Source organism: Schistocerca serialis, chromosome 9 (assembly GCF_023864345.2).
Source record: "Schistocerca serialis cubense isolate TAMUIC-IGC-003099 chromosome 9, iqSchSeri2.2, whole genome shotgun sequence".
NCBI classification, from domain to species: domain Eukaryota; kingdom Metazoa; phylum Arthropoda; class Insecta; order Orthoptera; family Acrididae; genus Schistocerca; species Schistocerca serialis.
This window is the reverse complement of record NC_064646.1, coordinates 499,858,103-499,883,438: the sequence shown is the minus strand read 5'-3', so window position 1 is coordinate 499,883,438 and position 25,336 is coordinate 499,858,103. Positions and strand designations below refer to the sequence as shown.

General features: G+C 37.3%; 1 protein-coding gene across 1 annotated transcript in view; it reads left to right on the top strand.

The window, feature by feature from the left end:
- Positions 1 to 25,336, top strand: part of LOC126419743 (bifunctional heparan sulfate N-deacetylase/N-sulfotransferase) — a 105,086-nt gene that overhangs the window by 68,760 nt on the left and 10,990 nt on the right. Inside the window, exons 12-15 of the mRNA XM_050086920.1 lie at positions 2,352 to 2,478; positions 5,359 to 5,510; positions 16,891 to 17,067; positions 18,789 to 18,909. Coding sequence (XP_049942877.1) covers positions 2,352 to 2,478; positions 5,359 to 5,510; positions 16,891 to 17,067; positions 18,789 to 18,909 — 577 coding nt within the window. The remainder of the gene's footprint in view (positions 1 to 2,351; positions 2,479 to 5,358; positions 5,511 to 16,890; positions 17,068 to 18,788; positions 18,910 to 25,336) is intronic.

The following is a 25,336-nucleotide window of genomic DNA, read 5'->3' as shown; positions in this document are numbered from 1 at the left end:
GACACCTGTGACCATAGCGGCAGCTCTAGTGTCAAAACTGGTTACAGCTAGGTCTAACATTGCCACCCATAATTCTGGTTTGTCAGTTAAGAACCATGGAGTTTGCCTTCTAGGCCTGACTTGCAACTCTTATTTGTCAGCATGTCTGTGTATTGAATCTTCGTCTTTTCTCAGTGATTGTGGGCATGTCTCTTCTCTAGCTTGCATTTCTGTTGCATCTTCAAGATCCTTAATCTGCTTTTGCAAGTTCTCTGGTACCTTTAACAGATGCAGTGGGCCTTGAGCTCAATCGACGTCTTGATACAATGTCATATGACTCTGTGTGGTCTTTGTTGCCTGTGACTTTTTCTGCATTTTCGGGGTCACAAGGATGTAGTGATCCAGCATGTTCATCATTTAACAGTGAAAACTCTCTTGTAGATGCTACAATGAAAGTTTTTAATTTTGCATAACTCACTATTAAAACTGTTGAAAGTGAACTAAACAAGTCTAAGAGTAGTGTCCAGTTCCAAAGAGTAAACATGTTGTCAACAGCGTCCATTTCAGACATGTGAAATACACTGTGTGTGATCTATTCTTTGTGCAGTGATTCCCACAAAAAGCTCATTTTGGATATTTCTTGCTGGTTGTCATGTTTAGCAACATTAATTTTTTCTTGATAGTTTTTAATTGATTCTTTTGTTATAGTAAGCCTACCTGTATTAATTTTTATTAACCTTTGTGACTTTCTTTTTTCTTTAGTTGGTAGGAGCTTGGCTTTAATTTTAGAGAAATAATGATTAGAATCAAATTCACCATTCCTTATTACTTTCACATTTACAGCTTCCATTGTACTTTTTTGCGAAATAGCCAAATGATGTAACTGAAACTCTCCTAACATTGGGCTGAAAGATACTTAAGTTTTAGCTTTTCTTGGGAGTTTTCTAAAAAAGACTGAGTTTCATTGCAAGTGAGAGCTTTGACAGAACCTGATTAGCCTCATACCATTTGCATTGTGGAATTTTAGATATTTCAGTTTCTAAAGGATCCCAGAATTCCTCTTTTTTGTGGATTTTTCCTGTTGACTTCATTTATTGGTGCATGGCAATTAACAAGTGTGTATATCTTGTTTTTGCATTTAACTGATAAGAAAGACATTCTCTCTGAGGTGGACTTAAATTCTGTTGCATTTCCTATTATACTTTGATGAACGTAGAAAGCTGTGCCCAATGATGGCATCTGATTCATAATTTTGATTGCTGGTTTGCCTTTGAAGATTCTGTAGTTACAAGTATCTACTGCATTTGATATCAGAAATGATGTTTCTTGAACTGCTAAAATTTGAGTTTTGTTTTTCTCTAAAAGTATTACTAGTTCATTTTCTTTACCAATGTTGATTAGAGAATTTACATTTGAAGTGCCTAGAAAGAATTTCATTTTGAATTTTATTTTAGAAGGATTCCAAGGTTGCTTTGATTCAACCTTCTGATTGCAGTTGTTGGGACTCCCCAGAACCCCTGGTCCCAGTGCACTGTGTGATGCAATGGTGGATTTCTCTCTCAAGTTACCACCTGGGGTAAAGCATTCATTTGGCAGACTTTCCATGCTGCAGTTGAAATTGTATTACATACAACATAGGCAACTGAATTCCCAGATAAGATATTAGTTCGAAATTTGATATTTTATTCATGTTCACTCCACTAGGCTCTTCCATTCTCTCCACCATTGGGAATTAAATAAAACTTCCTCTTATGTCTTCAAGACCTTTGTCCAGGTTTCATCTGTAACCCTAGGCGGGGACCCTCTCAGTGTACTACCATCTGTAGCCAGTTGGATCCAGGTTTTTTAACAAGGTGTTACTCCTCCCCTTCCGTCCATATTTTATGATTTACCACCCTAAATTGCCTCTCCTCATCCAAACCAAGCTTCTAAACTTGTGTGTAAAATGAACAATTTTCTTTGACAGTTTTCCATTTTGTGTACTAGATGGGTTCCTGATCACATTTCTGTGCAGGCTAGAGAAATGTATGTGTGTAACACAAATTTCTTTTGACTTTTATCATTTTGTTGGCCTCCCTCTTATGCATCATTGCAGAGTTCAAGTCCTTAAACATATTTACTTGATACCGTATTCCAACCATCCAATAGTAAATATATAAAAAGCACCCTAATCAGCTGTTTGCAGTGAAGTAATAGCACACACTCAAAAATAACTAGCAAGAAGTAACTGGTGAAACTGAAAGCTTAAGTAACCACCCATGTTTTCAGTGCTTATTCATTCTGGCATAAAGTGAGAGTATGTTTTCTCAGTAATGCTATTTTCCATTGTTGTTATTTGTGTAACTTTTGTAACTTGGAAATTACTTTTTCAGGTACATGAACTTCTTTCCTGTCCCGAAGAATGGCACTGCAAAGTACTTATTTGAAAAAAGTGCCACTTACTTTGATGGTGATCTTGTACCAAGAAGAGCAAGTGCTCTGCTTCCTCATGCTAAACTTGTAAGTGTTTCTGTTTCTGTACATAATAAAGCCACTTAAATTTTTTTTTCTAGTGAGAAATACACAATGAAAATAATGCATCTAAATAATTAATTCCTTTTACATCACTGTCTACGAAAGAAAATGTTTTCATAAAACTGAACCATGTAGCCACACTGGTAAATCTCTGGTGTCTGATCAGAATTCAATAAATATAGTAACATTTATGAAAACTGCAACAGCAGTAGGAACACTTGTGATTGAAATGAGCATAAATCCTAATTTAACCGCTCAACAATACAGAAATCATTATGATTACCCATTTGTGCATGATAACATAGACTTTGTGATCTAGTATGCTGCAATCAGAGCTTCTGAACATTGTGGCATAGATTTGGAGGGTAAAGATGTATTCATCTGGAAAATCCCACTGTAAGGTTTGTATTTGAGTCAATAATGTCTTGACACTGATTGTTGGAGGATCATGATAAGAAAGTCATCAACAAATTGTATCCAGACCTGTTCAGTGTGTGATATGTTAGGTGGACAGATCTATAGCATAAGGTGTTTTCCAGAGGACATTGGACTGTGGTTTGTCTGAAGCAGGAGCAGTATCGAGGCTCAAAAAATTTCTCTGGTGTAGCGCTTGTTGGAGTTTAAATTGTATGTTACACGCAATGGTGCCCAAATCATCACACTGGGCACTTTTTTGATATGCTGCTTAATAATGGGTTGTGATTACCATGTTAGCATGAAACATGCTGTAAAAACTGTTGAAACAATTAATGTCATTAACTAGAATATTTTGTAATCCCAGTGTGCGTGTGTGTGTGTGTGTGTTTTGATTCTCATCAGGGAAAATAAATGGAGTTAATGAATGACAATATTGCAAATAATCCTGCAAATATTTCTACAATTAAAGGTCACACTCGCAGTGCTTTTAATTGTGGCTTGTCCAGGCCATTAAGACACACAAGAAACCACCTAATGAAAGAAGGGCCTGATTGTTTTGGATGTGCAATTGCGTTGCTAAGTCTGATGATGATCAAATACCTCACAGGCCAGGTTAATTTAAGCATGTAGTTTTTCTGTGGTTTTGCTTCAAGTGAATGCTAAACTGTTGCTCCCATCAGGTTGTGAGTCATTTCTTCCCCAATGCCTTTATATGTATATGTAATTAGCTTGTTTATAGGATGTTAAATTATAAAATTTCTTCCTTCCTTCTTGAAGCCAGTACTGCCAACTTAGGAAAAGCAAATTCCTTAACTGTGGAAGAATAAATTTTTCTGTGTTTTCAAACTATGGAAAAGGTTGAGGCATGATACTCTGACTAAAGACCATTTGCTTATATGTTATAGATGGTCTACATAGCATATCATGAGGTACTTTTTTATCAGCTGTTAGGAATCTGATTCTTGCATCTACAGCAGCGTGGAAGCACAGTCTTCATAATGTGAAAGCATATGTATATTAAGGGAACCAAAGCTGTGGGTTTGAAAAATATTCTTTAAATATCAGAGGAAACAGATTCTGCAGCTGTCAGCTTTCACCAGTACATACCCATGGAGAAACAGCCAATTATATGGCACTCAATGTTGTTACATACAAAATTCCAACATTTTTGTTAGCTTGGAGTGTTGTAAGCATAAGTTGTAATTCCGCGTACAAATTGAACATGATGCATGACAGTATCTAATTGTATAGTATTAAATGAGTAATCATTGAGGGTTTGTTAAAAAGCAGTGCATTATTAATCTGAATATTTAATTTGAGTCCTTATTTATTTTTGCCATTATTTTTTAATTTAATTGACATGGGTAAAAAAAAAAAAAAAAAAAAATATTACTTAAAGATAAATTCTAAGATTATGCAGTATATGAAAAGTCCATAGGAAGAGGGAAATAAAATGTAATATCCTACTGAGGGGCCACAGTTCTTTACAGAAAGGTGACATAGGTAAATGCATTAATATGTCAATAAATGGAACCAATCATTTGAAGTCCTCTTTTTAGATTGTCATCTATCTGCATCTTATCTTTGGAAGCCATCAATGACCTCCAGTCTCTACTTCCTCTCATCCATCACAGCAATTATTTTAAAATTTATCAGATGTTGATAATGTCTATCATCAAGTCCTTATTCAAGATTCTAGAAGAAAGATTATCCTGTTCAGCTTTCAGTATACATCATGTGATGTTTCTGATCTTAAATACTGTATTTCACTTGTCTGTAAAATACTTTAGATTGTAAAATACTTCAGACTGTTTATCTTTCATCAAATAATTAGCCTAAACATTTACATTAATTTCTTGCCACTTGGAAGAAAAGGTAACCTGAAACAGGTGTCTTTAATTCTGTTACTATCCAGTGTCATTATACATTGTCGATTGCTTTACTGTGCGGAGATTGAAGCGATGATCTAGTTGATTTCTGTCTGCCTGCCAAATTTTCTTTATTATTTTGCAACAAATGTTTCATGCAAGAATCATATTTCTTGTGTTGGCCTCCCTTGCTTACAAAACAGATGATAATTCTTTTTTACTAGTTTTGCATCTTGCTGTATCTTGTGTGATTCCAACTATTTAAAAATATTACGCTGGATCATTTTTGGTAATCGTGGCATTAATTCCTTGGATTAGGAAACAGTGAATGTAATGTGTGTGTTTTGTCTCTATATTTATGTTCCTGAGGATACAATGGTCACTTTGTGACTTGATTTGTGAGTAGAAAGAAACTCTGTGTGAAAAGAGAGCTGAAGTTTGATGTCTCAGTGAAAATTATTCATTTTTCATTTCCAAAATTGTCAAAGCACTAGTTCACAACATGTATATGTAATGTATGTCTGTGTGTGAGTGTGCATGTGTAGGAGTTTAAAAAAATTTTGTGTTTGTTTTTGTGAAGGTTACAATTCTGATATCTCCAGCAAAGAGGGCTTACAGCTGGTATCAACACACTCGAGCTCACAGAGATCCAGTGGCACTCAACTACTCATTCCATCAGGTCATCACAGCTAGTGATACGGCACCCAAGCCACTACGAGAGCTTCGCAACAGGTAAAGTGTTTATTACAGTTATTAGCTTTAGTTTATTTTAATTCCTGGTCTGTCGCTTTGACGTATATGTTGCTGTGCCTCTCACAACAATTGTGAATGTGTGCTTCTATCACTAATGTCCTCATCATTAGGTATGTTAAATCTTGTCCTCCAACATGTGCCAAGATACGTAGTGTGAAAGTGAACAGCTGCCAAAAGCAGAAGCATAAACGATTCCCAATACATGGAAGCTGGGGTACACCAAAATTACCAAAACAGACATCAATGTATCTTTCAAGGAAGGAGAGTGGAATTTTGAATAAGCAGCAAAGATATATCACCAGGCACAGTTTATTTTGGTAATATATTTTTCACTCACCGACCTTCTGTTTATAATTCCGCTAAGTATCAGCCAAGATCCTGCATACATATTTCTTGCAGAACGAATCATGTTTCTTGTTTTGTTTGCCATTTCTTCCTCACTGCTGCTCCTTAACGCATTCGTTCCAACATGTATACACACCCCTTTATAATTATGTCTGGTTTCAGAATCTGGTTCTGTAGTATCTTGTCTTGCATTTACCATATTTTTAAAATGTTTACCGAGTTGTTGCGTTCTAATTCCAGGTTGTACATCGATCTTGCAATTGGGGACTGTGATATTCTTCAGCAGCGAATCGCCAATTATTAAAAAGTCATTTTCCTTTTGTTGCATATCTGTCGCCTTGTTTTTCCTTTTGCTATATGTCACCACCTTCCATTTATATTTGTCTTCTGGTTTTTGGCTTTCTGAGTTTACCGAGACATCAACGAGAACACTTGAAATGTTGTTGTTTTTAAAGTCCGATCGGTCACTCATATTTTTGCGATCTTCTTGCTTTTATGTTTGATGGATTTTACACACACAGGTCTTCTTTTCTTGTATTAATGTGTCGTTTTCTTTCTTGATGGAAGAAAGTTTGGTTTTTAGTGCCTCAATGTCACTTTGTAGTAACTTAATAATATCATTTTTTGTATCAACTGCACTTACAAGATCGGCCGTTTCATCACGTAAACAACCGTGACATGTCCACAGAAAATCATTGTTGACGAACTTTAGATTTACCTTCGTACACTTTTCGTGTAACCAGTAGTTGCATTTTATACACAGAATACCCTTCATCACACGCTTTTCACATTCTCTAGACGAATAACTGTTCATTTTTTGACTTTTTAACAAGACAGAAGTGTCACTACACTTTCCTAGCAGCGCCATCTTCGGTTAAAAGAAAAGAAAGGGTAAAAATATGACTTGCTTAAAAGAGTATAATGACAGGCAGCGATTTAGTGTGATGTCACCAGCTGTTCATGCATGGTGGGGGAAGCATTCAACAATATGAACACCTTTCACTGTCGGCTGCAGCATATGAACAATGTCTTTAGTACATACTGCAGTCTGGGTTTAGTGCTATTTCTGCTACCATCTTAGTGAAGCGCATGTTCACCCAGTGTTTCTTTTTTATTTTGGTGCAAATTTAAATAACCTTCATAGAAATGTCCTGAAGATAAAGTCACAAAAGGACGACCATAACAGAAAGAAAATGATCTTCGAAATGAAACATAAAATCACTGTAAAACACGAACATGTTGCGAGCAGTGCTGATTTAGCATACACATACAATCACTCTACATCAACTATTTGCACTATCCTCTAGAACAAGGACAAGATTAAGGAGATAGATGTTTCAAAGGAAGTGACTAGAGTACGTAAACAATGGTTTCGTATTCTGCACAAAGTCAAAACATTGCTTCTTATATGGATAAATGAAAAACAATTACAAGGCAACACTATTAACCAGAACATCATTTGTGAGAAGGCGAGATTGATTTTTGCTGACCTCATTAAGAAGATGCCAGGATCATCAGCAGCTGAAGAAATGTTTAAGGTAAACTGTGGGTGGTTTGAGAGGTTTAAGAGAAGAACTGGCATCCACAATGTTGTGAGGCATGGCGAAACAGCCAGCTTTAACACAAAGGCAGCAGAGAATTTCACCACCAACTTCAAGATGCTCGTAGATTCTGAGGGTTATCTGCCACAATACGTTTATAATTGTGTCGAGATGGGTCTGTTCTGGAGAAAGATCCCAAATTGCACATTTATAACAGCAGAGGACAATGCATTGCATAGAAACCAATGAAAGATCGCCTCATAGTGCTAATCTTTGCCCAGTACAAGCAGTGATTTGAAAACTAAACCACTGCTTGTTTACCATTCAGAAACTCCATGAGACTTCAAGAAGTCTAAAGTGCAGAAAAGCAGATTAAATATGATGAGGAGGTCTGATAACAAGGCTTGGGTGATGTGATCTTTTTGTGATTGGATCAATGAAGTGTTTGGTCCTTCTGTGAAAATATGTTTGCCTGAGATAAATCTGCCTCTCCATATCTTGCTTGTTATGGAAAATTCTTCAGGCCTACAAGACCACCCCCTTGAAGAATTTCAGTTCATCAACATCCAGTTTCTGCCTCCCAACACCATTCTGTTACTCCAGCCTATGTACCAGTGGATTATTTCTAACTTTAAGAAGCTCTACGCCAAATCACTCGTTGAGCATTGCTTTGAGTTGACTGAAGCTATGAATCTCACTCTCAGAGAGTTTTGGAAATATCACTTCAACATTGTTGCTTGCATCAAGATGGTCAAAAAGGTGTAAGAAGGGTTACTAAGAGAGCCCTCACTTCTACTTGGAAGAAGCTTTGACTGAAGTGCATTTTCAAATGCATTTCAGTCAGTACCTGTGGAGCCTGTAGGCAACGAGATTGTGTCTATGGCCAAGGGCATAGGACTAGAAGTGGATAACAATGATATCAATGAGCTTGTGGAAGATCACAGCCATGAAATGACCATGGAAGAACTTATGGAGTTGCAGTTTGTTTCACAGCAGGGAGTTGTGACTAGGAGTTCTTCTTCAGAAGAGGAGGAGGGGAGGAGGAGGCAGCGGCGGTAACAGCAAAGCATCAATCTTCTGTCACAATAAGAGGAATTCTGAAAACATGGGAATCATTTGCATTGTACATTGATCACCACCCCAATAATGCAGCGATTATGTTCGCTACAAATTTATTTGAAGATAATGCTGGTGTGTCACATTTTTGCCAATTGTTGAAGCATCAGCAGAAACAAATGACTATAAATAGCATCATAGTAAAAAGGAATTAGTTCTGTATCATGAATAATAAAGTACATAATACTGCATGTATAATTTTCTTTGAATAAATGGCATAAATAAGAGAAAACTTTTAGTACTTTTTCTGCATGGAACAAATTATGGTATTTTACATTAATTTATATAGAATACATCAAGGAATCACAAATTTAGCATTGGAGGGCAGCGTGGAAGGTAAAAATCGTAGCGGGAGACCAAGAGATGAATACACTAAGCAGATTCAGAAGGATATAGGTTGCAGTAAGTACTGGGAGATGAAGAAGCTTCCACAGGATAGAGTAGCATGGAGAGCTGCATCAAACCAGTCTCAGGACTGAAGACAACAACAACAACATATATGGAATAAATTCTTTCACTTGATGAATGTTTAGAACTACGAGTAAGATTCTGGAATGAATTGTGCTCGCTATGCGAGGTTTCACTGTACATTAAATTTCCTATTCATTTTTCCTATAGCACTAATAGTTTCTATGTTGTGGGAAATGGGAAAATTGCAGATTATTAAAAATAGTATTTTAATGATATAAAATTACTGTTTAATGTTAAACGAAGTGGGTTAAGAACAAATATTAAATGTCTGCACGACATCTAACAGCAGCAGTGCCATATTAAGGGATAAATTGTGTTATTTTATTTGAGGAGGGGGGGGGGGGGGGGAGGGAGGCAACAAGGTAGAGGGGGCAGGGACAGAGGTTACAAGCATGAGGGAAGCTTGTTAGTAATTCTGCATTTTCTAGACCCTTTAAGAAACTATCAGTGGCAAGACTTACCTACCAAACTTACTCTAGCAGTCTATTACATGTTTCTAGGTAATTTTACACCTACAGTGAAGCACCTCAGTTACAAAGATGACCAAAGGTGTGAAGCCTGGGCAGCATATCCTTTTGCCACTCTCTTCTTCTAGCTCACTCCTCGCCATGAGACACACACACACACACACACACACACACACACACACATCCTTCCTCATGCCCCTCCCTCTCTCTCTCCCTCTCTCTCTCTCTCTATCTTTCTCTATCAGTTGCTAGTTGTTAGGTGTTACTTGCGCTCTTCTCCTATCCATGATTTCTAAGTTGTGAAGTCTTCCAGTTACAAACAACTTTACCTCCCAGTTACTGTACAGTTGAGGTGCTCAACTCTATGTAAAATTTCTGAAGTGCTTTATGACTTGAAAGACCTTTCTTTGCTTTAGGACTTGTAAGATCTTTTGTTGTACATATATTAATTTTAATTTAAAGCCTAGATTTTATAAGTGGATACATGATGATTTACTTGTAGAGGAATGATTTGCCCAGTTAAGTTTAAAATACAGTGTTAATTAACACCCACTATATTGATCATGTCACTTTTTACATATCTCTCCGCACCTATAAAACATAATAAATGCTCTGCAGGTGTTTCTGCATTCACATTATGTTTGCTTGCTGTTCTTTGATGTACTTGCACACACCACTCTCCATATTTTTCTACCTGATCAAGTCTGTTCAGTTTTTATGTGCCTTGTACAACCTATTTAAGGATTACAGTGCCAGAAGAGCTCTGTACATTTGGACCATGGAATCAGAACAGTTGATCTTGAAGTTTTGCATGATTCAATGGCTAGAGAATGTAGATATTGCTGAGTGCACTTAGTAACTGCTTCCATATCTGTGAATAATTGTTACAAAGGTATAACACAAAAACAAACTGAAATGTACTAGCATCATCATCTCAAGAACAAGCTACTCCGTTCAAAAATCGCATTTTTCAAGACTCTTGCTCCAGACTTTCCTTCTTCAGTTATTGACCAGCTTACGTATTGTTATTGTTTTGCTCTTTCCCATGCCAGCTAGTGTTTTCCTCTAAATATTGTCTCAAGTTATGATTTTTTTGGTAGTGGGTGTATAAATAGTAATTTTTTATTTTAATTTAAATCACATTAACAGCAGCTGTATGATTATGGCATTTCACAGTATTGAGATTTTGAGCAGCAATGTAACAATGTTAGCTGCTGAAAGTGATGGCTCATTTCTTGTGGGACCTATTCTTGGCTCACTTGCTTCACGTCATCTATCCAACTCGTTGCCATGTCTCTTCTCCGTCATCCTGTCACTGAGTCACTCTGAGATGAATAGCGATGCTGAGTGACTGATCCTGTTCCATCCCATCCTTCATTGCCACTCCACTCCCACTCAGGTAGAATGCTGAATGCTTACAAAGATCTCTAGACCTTGTGGTGGGTGCTCACAGCCTTACGTCATTGGGTGTTGAAATATTAAACATGACACTAACTAAAGCTAAGTAGAAATTTTACTTCATAAAGGTTCTCCTGAACTGCTGCAGCCATGATCATGCAATAAAAATTAAACAAAATTTCCTATTGCAAAATGTGTTATTGAAAGGTTACAGGTTTTATACTTCCGTGCATTTTAGGGAACAAAACCCCAGAAACCACGTGTTTTGGAAAGACCTTTGATGTGCTTCAGCATTGGACCTGCATATATGTGTAATATGGAAGTAGAAATACAAATTGCATAAAACACACAGTTTAGTTTCTGGAGCACTGGAATAGAGATTCACTTCCGCTTTTGTCAGCCAATCGTGGCTTAGGTCGTGTGATCTCACCAGCCAATGACAGCACATATTCAGAGCATAGGACATTTGATGTAGTCAACCAATAGCAACATCACTGTTTTTTCATGGTAACACATAAATTCCTGAAATACCATTAAGCATTCAGTACTGATAAAGTAGGAACCATGACTCCCAAAGTAATATTCAAACTTTGCAGTAACAAACAAAGCAATGCTTTTAATGTTGAGGGGAGTCAGCATACTAGTTTCCCCAAAAGATTCAGAATTGTAATAAATAGTCATGCTTTTAGCATTCATGAGAAGAAATATTGCACAACAGTTATGCCCAGTGGGCAAGGTTTACTGAGCCTCAATGAAAAAGTGATGTAATGTTTCTTTTGAGTTATATGATTGATGGAACATGTATTCAGCCAGGTAACACATGCAATGTTCGATGCACAGCAATTAAATGTATAATTGTGCTTGTCAGAAATATTCAGCTTCTGCAATTTAAGCTGTGCTCCTAGCTTCCTGCCTAATCATGCCCTCAGAGAAAAAACAGCAAAAAATTGATAATGACCAACACTATGTGTGAAAGAATAGCTTTCCTTGTAGCTGTACTGTATGTATATTAATTTAAACGATTAACTTTTCCTCTTTGTGTGGTTGTGATACTTAACAGTGATGTGTCCTATGCTCTGAATATCGGCTGTCATTGGCTGGCAAGGTAACATGACAAGGGCTATGAGTAGCTGACAGAAGTCCATTGTGCAACACAATGTCTGTTTGAACACTCCAGAAGCTACCGTGATTTAATTGTTGGAATCTGTATTTATACTTTCACAAAATGAAAGTAAGCAGTGCACATATTGCTGGGCATCAAAGATCTTTCCAAAATGCATTGTGTTTTGCTGGATTTCATTTCCTAAATTCCTGGGAAGTCCTACACCAGTATACGACCTTTACCATGCAAAGGACAGATAAGTTTTATAGCTCCGACGGAAAGTGTACTGTTGCTTAACCATGGAAAAAGTGTATCTCGCCTCATGTATAGTGTATTTTCACCCAGGAAAAAGTGTGTTTTTAACTGGAAAATTTGGAAAAAAATCAAGGAATTTTTTTTTCTTGCTCGCATACCCAACCCGGACAAGATGTCTGACCTATTGATCTATGCCGTTACAAATGGTGTCGGGTGAGGAGTTTATTCTGGAGATGTCCAGTGAGAGCTGTAAGGTTGTCAGACACAGAGGTTCCTGTGGGGCTACTCACGGAAACAGTGATCCACGGTTAGTAGGATTAGCTGGGGGCATAAGTGGAAGTAATGCCACAACAGGTTGGCATCACAACTGAGAATGTGGTCCAGCCAGCCCTCTTGCATGTTCCAGTGTCCTTGTCCATGGCTTTGGCCACACGGATCCCCATAGCAGGAAAAGCATCCACCACCTGTAGAGTGTCTTCGTCCTCTGTCCAACTGAAAGCACAAGATACCATTTCAGTCAAACACCAGGCCAGGGCCCATTGGGAGACAGGACAGGGCATTTGCATTGGTGTGTTGAGTGGTACTGTGGAACTGAATTTCTTAATTATAAGTGCTGAGGAAGAGTGCCCAGCACTGGAATTGGTGGGCAGTCTTCTCAGGTAGCTTTGCCATAGGACCTAAGAGGGAGATCAATGGCTTATGATCCACAATAAGGTAGGACTTTGTTCCATATAGAAATATATGAAATTTGTTGAGCACAAAGATGAAGTCAATGGCCTCTTTTGCAATTTGTGAATATCTCTTCTGTGCAGCACTGAACATCTTAGATCCAAACACAACTGGATATTCAGATCCAACCTCATCTATGTGCCAGGATGGCTACCAGGCGCCATATATATGTGCGGATGAATATGTGTGTGTGTGCGCGAGTGTATACCTGTTCCTTTTTCCACCTAAGGTAAGTCTTTCTGCTCCTGGGATCGGAATGACTCCTTACCCTCTCCCTTAAAACCCACATCCTTTCGTCTTTCCCCCTCCTTCCCTCTTTCCTCATGAAGCAACCTTGGATTGCAAAAGCTTGAAATTTGTGTGTGTTTGTGTGTTTTTTATTGTTTATAATGTCTCTATAAACATACCAACGCTTTCGTTTGGTAAGTTACAGCTTCTTTGTTTTTAGATATATTTTTACCACGTGGAATGTTTCCCTCTATTAAATAGGCAAAGGAGTTGAAGACATGGTTTCAGTGATGTCGAAGACTGTCAATTTATTTAGCTCAATCTTGATAGCATCCTGCAGTGCAAAGGACACGGGTCGTACAAGGAAGAAGTGAGGACACATTGATTTCTTTAATGTAGTTCACACCGGTAAAGTTCTTTGCTTTTCCCATACCCCCAGAGGAAATGTGAGAGTACTCCAACCTGAGAATATGTGATTCCCAAAATGGTACTTGTTCCAGGACCATGTGGACCGAATCTTTGATGATAAATCCGAAAGCTGAAAAAGAGTGACAGACAGACTCAGGATGTCCTTCCTTCCGGCAAGCCTTGCACTGTGCCCGCCTGTCGGGGCAGTTTTCTCTGACACGTGTTTGAAAACAGTGGGCGTGATGGAGACGAGCACTGGTCTGGAGGCTGGGACTTCTTTCCTTGTTTATGAGATAGAGCCAGAGTGCAGCAGTGTTTGTGCTCTACTGTTGCCACATTTGCCGTATCGGCAAATTTGGAGCCCTCTCCCGTGTCTTTTGTGACGGCCGCTCCTCACCTCAGAATTCTAATTGGTGGCCTGTGGCTATGTATGTCCTCCAAAGTAGGGTGCTCATATAGAAGAGTTTTATGATGAACCTCTGTATCTGGAGCTGCTCAAATGACGGTGTCCCTAATCATCTCCTCTGCATACGATTCCTTATATACTGCGATTACAAAATGACATTTCCTGCTGAGTCCCTACAGTTTAACAATCCATGTGTGGTATGTCTGACTAAGCTGTTTACCTGTTTAGGACACCGATAAAATTCTACACGGGATCCAGTGACATGGTGAAAGTAGGTAATTAATAGAGCATGCATTTCATAAAAGGTCAAGTTTGCTGTTTTGTGAGAGGGGTCAGTTTGCTCAAAAAGTGGCATGTACTGGGTGAGATCCATGACAGGACTAGCAATTATACTATGTCTGGACACAATCTTACTGCACTGTCATAGCAGGAGAAGAGGTGATACTCGTAAGTGGTGCATTCCTGGTGGCGGGGGGTCCTAACCAGCTTACTGGTGGACTTGAGTGAAATAAAATAGCTCTTGTGGACCAAACATGCCCTATGTGGTTAACTGTCACAGTTCTAAATTGGAACTTGCTCCGGCTAAGGTTAATTGCCTTTGAAAGTCAAATATGGAATGGTCTTTTAGGAAAAAATACCACCGTCCTGCCCAAAAAGGCAGGTAAAGACTACATTGGATTTGGTGGGTAGCCGACTAGGCAGCCAAATGCATAGTGACACACAAAAAGAAGATTCAATATAAGCAAATAAATTATATAGCAACACAAGACATAAACTCAATACTTAAGACCAGAAAACTCAAGAATTTCACAGAGGAGTTAAACAAACAAGAACTTTTAATAGCAGGGCTCCAAGAAATGAGAAACACGATATAGGACCCATTCAAATCTCAAGGACACAGATATTTGTAATGGGAAACTAGGACAGAGGGTTATGAAGCAATGTTCCCAAATTGGAACAGGATTTATAGTGAACATAAAAATGATAGATTCAGTAACTAATTTTCAAGCAATATCACTAAGAATTGCAACTCTAACTTTTAAAATAATGAATAAAACCTACAAATTATAAATGCTCATGTCCCTACAAATGAAAAAAATTTTCTAACAAAACAAAGGATGAAGTAGATACATTTTGGGACCTTCTCGAACGAACTGTGAACAAAATAAATAAAAGGAAAGTAAAAATCTTATTGGGAGACTTCAGTGCCCAGCAGGGAAAAGAAAGGAAATATAAAGATATAATTGGAAAATGGAGTTCACATAACTTCACAAACAAGAATGCCCAAAGACTTGCAGAATTCTGCAGAGAACACAACCTTATTTCTAAATCAACATACATCAGGTGGAAGCCAAGTAAACTTGAAACATGGAAACACTCAGACTGGAGGAAGGGCGAGTGGCAGCTAAATCATGTCTGTATAAACAAAAATTTTCATAAGGGAATGTACAGTGTTAAAGTATTGAGAGGAGTAGACACAGGCTCAGACCAAGACTTCATTAAAATTAAAATCAAATTCACTCAATTGAAGAAAAAGAATGAAGAAGCTAATAAAGCAAGGAGGTATGACCTACACCACCTAATTAAAAATGACAAATACCAGCAAATAATACAAGCCATTAAAATAACAGATAACCTAGTCCTCAGTCTCATAAGTCAGGTTATCCTGCAGCATGATTTGTTGGGTTGGGCAGCTTTGCTGATGATGATTCAGTCTGTTCCAGTGTGAACTGGTGGGCTGTTGTTGCATCATCAGAAAGGCAGTGGATGATAAAGGCACCTTTTTTTGTAAAATTTAACCAATAAAAATTTGTCACATTTTAGGCCTCGCTGCTTGATAATAATTTCTCAGCTGTATAGAATGCTCCTGGAAGAATAACTCACAGAAAGTGGCGTAGTTTGACTGTGGTAAAAAGTGATTTCTTGTTGCATATATTCCAAATGATTGTGTAGGCCTTAAACAGTTTTTCTGTATGAGATTTTCTGCTTTATTTGACATTGTTAGTCTTCCTAGTCATTTCACTAAGTGTTGGTTAGTGAACCTGAGTGTCATATTCAGTGATGCTGTGTAATCAACAAAGATAGGAATTCTTTATGGATTCTTTTATTTTTTGTTCTCATAGTTATGCCAAGTATTCTTTCAGCAATATTGTCATGGGCTTATTTAGTACCAGATTGAAGGGGTGTCTTAGATAACACACCCCATTGCCTTAAGCCCATTTTTCTAACAATGATTTGGAAATTTTGCCCATGAATCTTACTTTAGAAATAGTGTTTCTTGAAGTCTGTTTGGCTAAATTAGTTGTTTTGTTATCTGCGACATATTCATGCAGTGCTGTAAACAGTGTGTCACTGTCAGTTAAGCCATAGGGTTTTCTAGAATCCACAAATAAGGCCACTGTGCAAATTGACCAGCAGTGCTGTAGTATCACCTTCAGACTCCAGATATGTTCTGCACAAAGTCAGTCTTGTCAAAAGGCTGTCAGGTATTCACCTGCCTTACATTCTGTCTATTGCCTTAATATGGTAAGAAAGGCATGAGACAATACTTTTGTCTGAAGAGAAATGTCTCAGTAATTTTCCGGGACCATCTTGTCACTCATATATTTTTACAGTGTTGTCAGTCATGAATTTTCCTCCGATCTCCAGTATTTCAGCAATTACACCATCTTTCCCTAGTGCTTTCTTTGGTCTGAATTACAATTAAATAAAATGTACTTCCTTGGTTACTTTGCATGGCCCAGACATTCTTCCTAGTCAGTCTGTGAACTATTGCTCGTGTAACCTAATGTAACTGAATGCAATGTTCTCAGTCTGTATTTCAGTTTTGTGAATGAGCTGTTTAACTTAGAAATATATACATCTTAAGAAGAGGTGTGTTTGTTTTTTGCAGGTGTCTAAATCCTGGAAAATATGCACAGCACCTCGAGAGGTGGCTGACGTACTATCTCCCAAACCAGCTGCATATAATTGACGGTGATCAACTACGATCAGATCCAGTAGAAACTATGAATGACTTACAACGTTTCTTGAAAATACAGCCAGCATTTAACTATTCCCAGCACTTGAGGTAATTTTGATTATACAATTTCATAATCTTTATGTAGAAATTCAATAATGAAAAATCCAGGATGCAATGTAACAATGTTATGAGAACGATAGTTGCTACTTGCCATATAGTGAATGAAGATGCTGAGGCCAGGCGCCCTCTTCAGCCAGACACTGCTGTTATGTGTGCATTAGTTGCATTTGCATGAGTGTATGTGTGCATGTTCTGTCTCTGACAAAGGCCTTGTTGGCCGAAAGCTCATTTTTAGACAGTGTTCCTGTTGTGCCTATCTGTGACTCAACATACTTTTCATAATATCTTTATGTAGAAATTAATTTTTCAGATATATTGTCAATTGGTGTTCCTGTAACTGATTATTGAAAGTTTATAAGAGTAATGTCTTTATATTACTGACTATTGCTGGAATAAGATTACATATGTTGAAAAAAATAAGATGATCATCTCCTGGAGGTTATAGTGTAGAGTCTAAAGTCAAGTAAGACTTGTCAGATGATATATTTGGAATGTGCTCAGCATATTATGAACAGCATGTTTTCTGTGGATCTGATTGCGTTTAAATATACAAAGTGTAGCATCACTTGCCGGAGAAGAAAATGAGGGGAATCAGGTTGTGCCATTGTGAAGATCTTTATAAACATTACAAAGAAATTAAATTTTCTGTTTTGTGCAACCACTACAATTTAGATTTTCAGTGGTTTGCTAAGCACTTTAATCTTGTCTTGTAACTTGAACTCTATTTGTTGAACTGTGTTTTTTTTTACACACATAATTTATGTGCACATACACATCATCAGTACTTATCACTTACAGGAAGGGGGAAATAAAGAAACAGTTTTTGTACTAAGTAAGGCAGCGCAACTGTGACACACTTTTATAGTATTCCAGGTGTGCCAGCTAAAAATTTATATTCCTTGAGTTAGATTTCCAGTGCTTCATATGAAATTTGGGATGGTTAGTTTAACAAGGTCACAGTCATTACTTTCCACAGTTCTTATGATCATTAGCTTGTGTTCCAGCCTTAATTTCCTATCACCAATGAGGTAATAAAGTGTGTGTGTGTTTTCAGTATATTCAGATGCTGTCAACAGAAAGATTAATAGTTACACTTTCAGCAAATCTTTGAGAAGTATTTTATCTCACACACAAGTTTGGGAACAATACAAAACTTGTAAAGTTTTCCATGAAAATTGTGGGACTTTTTGATGAGCTGTAAAGATTAAATATGCCTTTTTGTTCAGTTGTAAGACTGTTACATATAGTAGATATTTGGTTACTGTAGACACATAGGATATATTAGCATAGCATGAACCCAACTCATATACTGGTAAGCAAATTTGTACCCATTCACAATGGTGTTACCTGTTTGTAGTTGGAATGTTCCAGAATGTCTTTCATTGGATTATCAGAAATGTGATAATCATATGACAGTTTTTTTACAGTATTCTAGAATGATGCAGCTGAACCTGAGTAATTGCTTCATAGATCAGACAGTTTCCTGTGTAACTTTAAAAATTTTACTGGCCTGAAAGGATATTTTTGGACATAATTTTCATGATTGGAAATGTTTTTTGTGTTTGGTACAAAAGTTTTTGTGAGAAAAGGAATGTCAATTTTCATTTATGAGAAAAGGAAGTGTATACTATGTTGTATGTATAAATGAATTTTCATGGAATTCATAACTGAAAAACCTTTTTTTAAAAAAAATGTTTTCTGTTACACAGATATGATCCCAAAAAGGGTTTCTTCTGCCAGGTGATAAATGGAGATCATACAAAATGCCTTGGACGCAGCAAAGGGAGGCAATACCCTCCAATGGAAGAAAAGTCATACAAGTTGTTGCAGGTGTGTTTCATGTTAATTAACATTTTCTTTTTATCAAACCAATAAGAAGAAGAAGAATTTTCAGAAGAGAGATAATGTTTGAAATAAATAAAGCAGAAAAATTGGGTTGTGCACAATTCCAGTTCACTCCATATGACTGTGTACTCACACTTCCTGTTTTGTGTTCCTGCTTCTACATCACATACTGACCTGTATGCTGCATATCAAAGGAAATATTCAGAGTTCACACCAGTGCACTGTATTGTGTGTTACCAGTCATCTATTCCTCACAACAGAGATTTCTAGAGCATTGCCATGGTCATTCTGTGAAAGCAGACACCATATTTTTTCCTCTAAATATAATTTTGGTTAATAATCCTGGATTTTGTTAAAATATCTAACTTTAATTTTGCTTCTTCGTAGTGTCCAGCTTCTAGTCATGCATTCCATGGTGTTTTTGCAGCTGTATCCATGTAACAAGATGTAGATTAGATTATATAACCATGTATGTTTGTTAGATTTAAGTAAAATGAACTGTGCTGTACACATAAGCTGTGGACTGCACTTAAACAGAAACAGAAAGGCCAAACTACTCTCTCAGTTAAGCGAACTGTTTGAGTAAGCTATTAAGGAGGAGGATCCAATTGCCTTAGACTACAGCCATGAGGATAAAGGACCATCAAACTAGTGGCCAGGGATGTTGTTCAGGCATGCCCTGAGTAATGTTCACTCGAGGAAAAGCTGAACTGAGCAGGTAGTATGAAATGTAATAAACATGATAAGAATAGAATTCACCTGGATGGGATGCCATATCCAGTGCAATTAATAAGCTGTGCATCAAAGTAATCTCATAACCTCTTACCTCTGTGATTAATTGCAGCACTAGAGAAAGCACATATCTTGCTGTTATAACCAGTATCATGAAAATAGTGTATAAAAATGGAAGAAACTATAGATCAATATCACTAACTTCCTCCTTCAGTAAGATATTCAAAAGTATTATCCTATTCCAGCTTAGTGCCTGTTTCACAAAACATAAACTGCATATAGATTCTCAGCATGGCCTTAGAAAAGGGCTAATCATGAGCAGAGAAGCCCTGCCGTTCTTCCATGACATGCATTGTCTGTTGGACCAGAGGATGCAAACTGCAGGTACATTTTTAGACCTGACAAAACCATTTGACACAGTAAACTGTAAGTTACTTCTAAAAAAACTGGAAGTCATGTCAGGGATCCTTCTGTGCATCTTAATAGCAATGGTAAACAGTTCACTAAAGTATATACAAATTAGTTACAGATATGGGCTTTTAGTCCACCAGTGATCCAGTAATTCAAGGTGTATTTCATGGCTCAGTACTTTTGTCCCATTTGCTTCCTCATATGTATTTATAACATTACATAACCCTTTAGCTCCTGTGTTATAAGCTATGCAGATGAAACCCTGATATTATTTGATGGTAGAGAATACAAGGAGCTAGAATTTTTTTCTACTAGTGGGGTAACAAAATTAATAAAATACTTCAACAATTATGGCCTCAAGATGAATGTCGCCAAACCCACAACAGCACTCTGAGCAGCAATTGCAGCAGCAAACCGACTTGTTACATTAGGAAATTCAGCTTTTGTTGGAACACTGCAGCTTCAGGGGTCACAGCCCATTCAAGCTGTGGTCATTTCCCAGGTGGAGTCCCACCCACCCATATTTCCACCATTTAATAATGCCAAAGAACGTTGGGACATGTACATGCAATGACTGAAACAGCACTTTGACACTTTTCAGACTGTTGATGACTAGAGACTGGATTATATGCATTTGCATGTTGCCACACGTATTTGCATATTTGGCTCTTTTTCACCAATTATTGCGTATTTTAACTAAAAACTGCTGATGATGCATATTTTTGCTCTATATTTACGACATTTTAAAAATCTAGACACACAGGCTCTAGCTCGAACAAGTTGTGATGTGTCACAGAGTACTGTGACCTATAAGTATGTGCAATCAACTACCCGAGAAGGGGTTGGAAAGCTAACTACTGAACATGAACAGGCAGGCAGTGTCAATGCACCTGCCACGCATGCCCCCACTTAATCCTCTCCCCTGTCACACTGCACGTGTCAGCAACAATTACATTAAATTATGCAAGTTGTTAGTCACATGTTCATTCATTGACATCTACATCTATGAGGATACTCTGTAAATCACATTTAAGTGCCTAGCAAAGGGTTCATTGAACCACCTTCACAATTCTCTATTATTCCAATCTTGTAAAGCCTGCGGAAAGAATGAACATCTATACCTTTCCGTGCAGGCTCTGATTTCCCTTATTTTATCATGGTGGTCATCTCTCCCTATGTAGGTCGCCATCAACAAAATATTTTCACATTTGGAGGAGAAAATTGGTGATTGAAATTCTGTGAGAAGGTTCTGCTGCAATGAAAAATGCCTTTGTTTTAATGATGTCCATCCCAAATCCTGTATCATTTCAGTGACACTTTCTTCCCTATTTTGCGATAATACAAAATGTGCTCTCCTTCTTTCAACTTTTTTGATGTACTCTGTCAGTCCTGTCTGATAAGGATCCCACACCATGCAGTGGTATTCTAAAAGGGGACAGACAAGCGTAGTGTAGGCTGTCTCTTTAGTAGACCTGTTACGTTTTGTAAATGTCCTGCCAAAAAAATGCAGTCTTTGGTTAGTCTTCCCCACAACATTTTCTGTGTGTTCCTTCCAATTTAAGTTGTTTGTAATTGTATTTCCTAGGTATTTAGTTGAATTTATGGCCTTTAGATTTGACTGATTTATCATGTAACTGAAGTTTAATGGATTCCTTTTAGCACTCATGTTGATGACCTTACACTTTTCATTATTTAGGGTCAATATCCAATTTTCACAGCATACAGATATCTTTTCTAAATTATTTTGCAATTTGTTTTGATCTTCTGATGACTACTAATCAATAAATGGCAGCATCATCTACAAACAACTTAAGACGGCTGCTCAGATTGTCTCCTAATTCATTTATGTTGGTAAGGAACACCAAAGGGCCTACAACACTACCTTGGTGAATGCCAGAAATCACTTCTCTTTTAGTCGATGACTTTCTGTCAATTACTACGAGCTGTGATCTCTCTGACAGGAAATCATGAATCCGGTCCCATAACTGAGGCGGTATTCCATAAGCCGGCAATTTTGCTACAGGCCACTTGTGTAGTACAGTGTCAATAGCACTCAGCACTTCGTGTGAGTAAAGACCTAGTTGTGTTTCATAAAAATGATGTTTTCTAAATCTGTGTTGATTGTGTGACAATAGACCATTTTCTTTGAGGTAATTTGTTAGTGACTTGTGCAACTTTATACTCTGTGGGTACAGATCTATCATTGAGCAAATGGTTGTATATGATTTTTAAACTCTGAAAGGAACCTGATTGGCATACAGTCTGGACCAGAAGACTTTCTTTTATGCAGTGATTTAAGTTGCATCACTACTCCACGGATATCTATTTCTAGGTTACTCATGTTTGCAGCTGTTCTTGAATTCTGGAATATTTACTTCATCTTCTTTTGTGAGGGAATTTTGAAAGGCTATGTTTAGTAACTCAGCTTTCACAGCACTGTCTTTGATCGTAGCTCCATTGCTATCATACAGACAAGCCATTGATTGTGTCATGCTTCTAGCATACTTCACATACAACCAGAATCTCTTTGGATTTTCTGCCAGGTTTCAAGACAAAGTTTCATTGTGGAAACTATTATAAGCATCTCGCATTGAAGTCTATGCTAAATTTCGAGCTTCTGTAAATGATCGTCAGTCTTGGAGATTTTGTGTCTGTTTAAATTTGATGTTTGTTGTTGTTGTTATTGTTGTTGTTGTTTCTGAAATAGGATTCTGACCCGTTTTGTGTACCGTGGGGGATCAGCTCCCCGTCATTTGTTAATTTGTTTCATATGAATCTCTCATTTGCTGCTGATACTATTTCTCTGAATTAATCTGGTCTACACATAGATTGTTAATTTGGAAGGAATGGAGATTGTCTCTCAAGAAGGCATCAAGTGAATTTTTATCTGATTTTTTGAATAGGTATATTTTTTGTTTATTTTTGGGGGATTTGGAAGTTACAGTATTCAGTCTCGCTACAACAACCCTGTGGTCACTAATGCCTGTATCCATTTTTGATGCTTGTTATTAACTCGGGATCATTTGTTGCTGAGAGGTTAAGTGTGTTTTCAAAACTGTTTACTATTTGCGTGGACTCATGTACTAAGTGCTCAAAATAATTTTCTGAGAACGTGTTTAGGACAATTTTGGATGATGTTTTATGCATACCTCTGGAATTAAACATGTGTTTTCGCCAACATATTGAGGGTAAATTGAAGTCACCACCAACTATAATTGTCTGAGTCGAGTGTGTGTTTGAAATCAAACTCAAGACTTCTTTGAATCTATGAGCAATTGTATCATCTGAATTGGGAAGTCAGTGAAAGAATCCAACTATTATTTTATTCTGGTTGCCAAGAATGACCTCTGCCCATACTAACACACAAGAACTATTTACTTCAATTTTGTGACAAGATAAACTACTTCTAACAGCAACAAACATGTCACCGCCAACTGTGTTTAGCCTATTCATTTGGAACACCGTTAAGTTCTTCACAAAAATTTCAGCTGAACTTATCTCTGGCTTTAGCCAGCTTTCAGTGCCTATAATGGTTTGAACATCAATTATTTCTATTAGCACTTGGAGTTCTGGTACTTTCCCAATATAGCTACGACAGTTTACAAGTGTTATACCGATGGTTCCTGTATCTACATTCTTCCTGTGTTCTTCGGCCTGCACCCTTTCTGACTGAAGCTCTTTTAGGCCCACGACAACAACTTATGACAGTGGCAAGTAGCACTAGCAGGATTTAACATAAAAAAAAAAAAAAAAAAAAAAATAGCATTAACATGGATCTATGTGAAGCATTCATTGCTAGTAATATTCCTTCCTCTTCAAGTACTTACAAACCGTATCCTCAAAGGTTTCCTGTGGAAATATTGCTCAAATCAAAATATACCAGATGAATCAAATTGCATAAAAATTATACACCGACAACTTACCTACATGTGCTGGATGAAATATGCAGCGAACTCAAGGACAACATTATTTGGATTTCAGTTGATGAAACAAATGACAGATGTAGACATTACATCTTTTATGATCACCAGATTTGTGAATGAAGGTATTAGAAACATATTTCCAAAATCTTCTGCAGATGAAAGAGTGTGTTTCTCTCAGACACTGCTCCCTTTATGATCAAAGCAAGGAAAGCTCTCAAAGTATTTTACCCCAATTCGATTCATGTGATGTGCTTTGCTCAGGGAGTACATCGCCTTTCTGAAGAAGAACGACCCACATTTGGGATTGTAAATAATCCACAAGAAAGTTTTTCTTAAGGTGCCTGTGTACATCAAGACCTACAAAGAAAAACTGCCAAATATGACTTTATCTCACAAACCAATGGTAACTTGTTGGGATATGTGTGCTGAAGCTATGTTGTCTTACAGTGAACATTTCAAGGCCATCAGAGCCATAGTAAATGACTTTGATAGTGCAGAGGGTTTGGCAGTTTGCCAGTGCAAGGAAGCACTTAATGATTCCATTGATGATGCTAGCATTAAAAAAGAAAAAAGACATTGCTGTATTTAGCACTCATTTTTCCCATATACCTGTGAGTATTGAAAAGCTGAAACTAAGGGTTTGGCACTAAATGAATCTATTCAGTTAATGAATGAAATTAATGTGGTGAACTTCTCATTGTTTTGAGCAATAACCCAGGCATTGAACCTATGTCCCAAATTAATGGTTTTGTTAATGGTATGGGTGAACTTTTGCCAGAAATAATAAGAGCGAACAAATTCAAGTACTGTCCATTAACCTCAGTTGATGTAAAATAGTCCTTTTCTGACTATAAACATGCTTTGAGTGATCAAAGACACAATCTTACTGCTAAACATTTGGATCAATACCTGATTGTTTATGTTTACAGTAATAGCAAAATGTAAAATAATTTTTAAATAATACTTTTGTATGATAATATTATTTAAATGTTAATGTTGTTCAATAAATTCCTGATTGTTTGTTGTTTTTAAAATAAAATATTATGGAATTCTTATGCATGCCCCTCTGCATGCAATATATTTCAAAATAGAACCTGTGCAAATACGTTGTTTCATGGCGACTAACTCACATCGTGTTCACAAAGTTTCCACATGATCACGTTGTGCCTTGAATTCCATCAATATCACAGTCAACCTGGTCAATCATACTGCTCATAGGCAACAGATTTGCAGGGACTGGGTCAATGTTGTGATTTCACTTGTGCAAACTCGCCTTGCAGTACCTTGTATGCTGGTTCCTCGATTAGAGACATGGTGGTCCAATTGGCCCCTGATGTGAAGTTGTG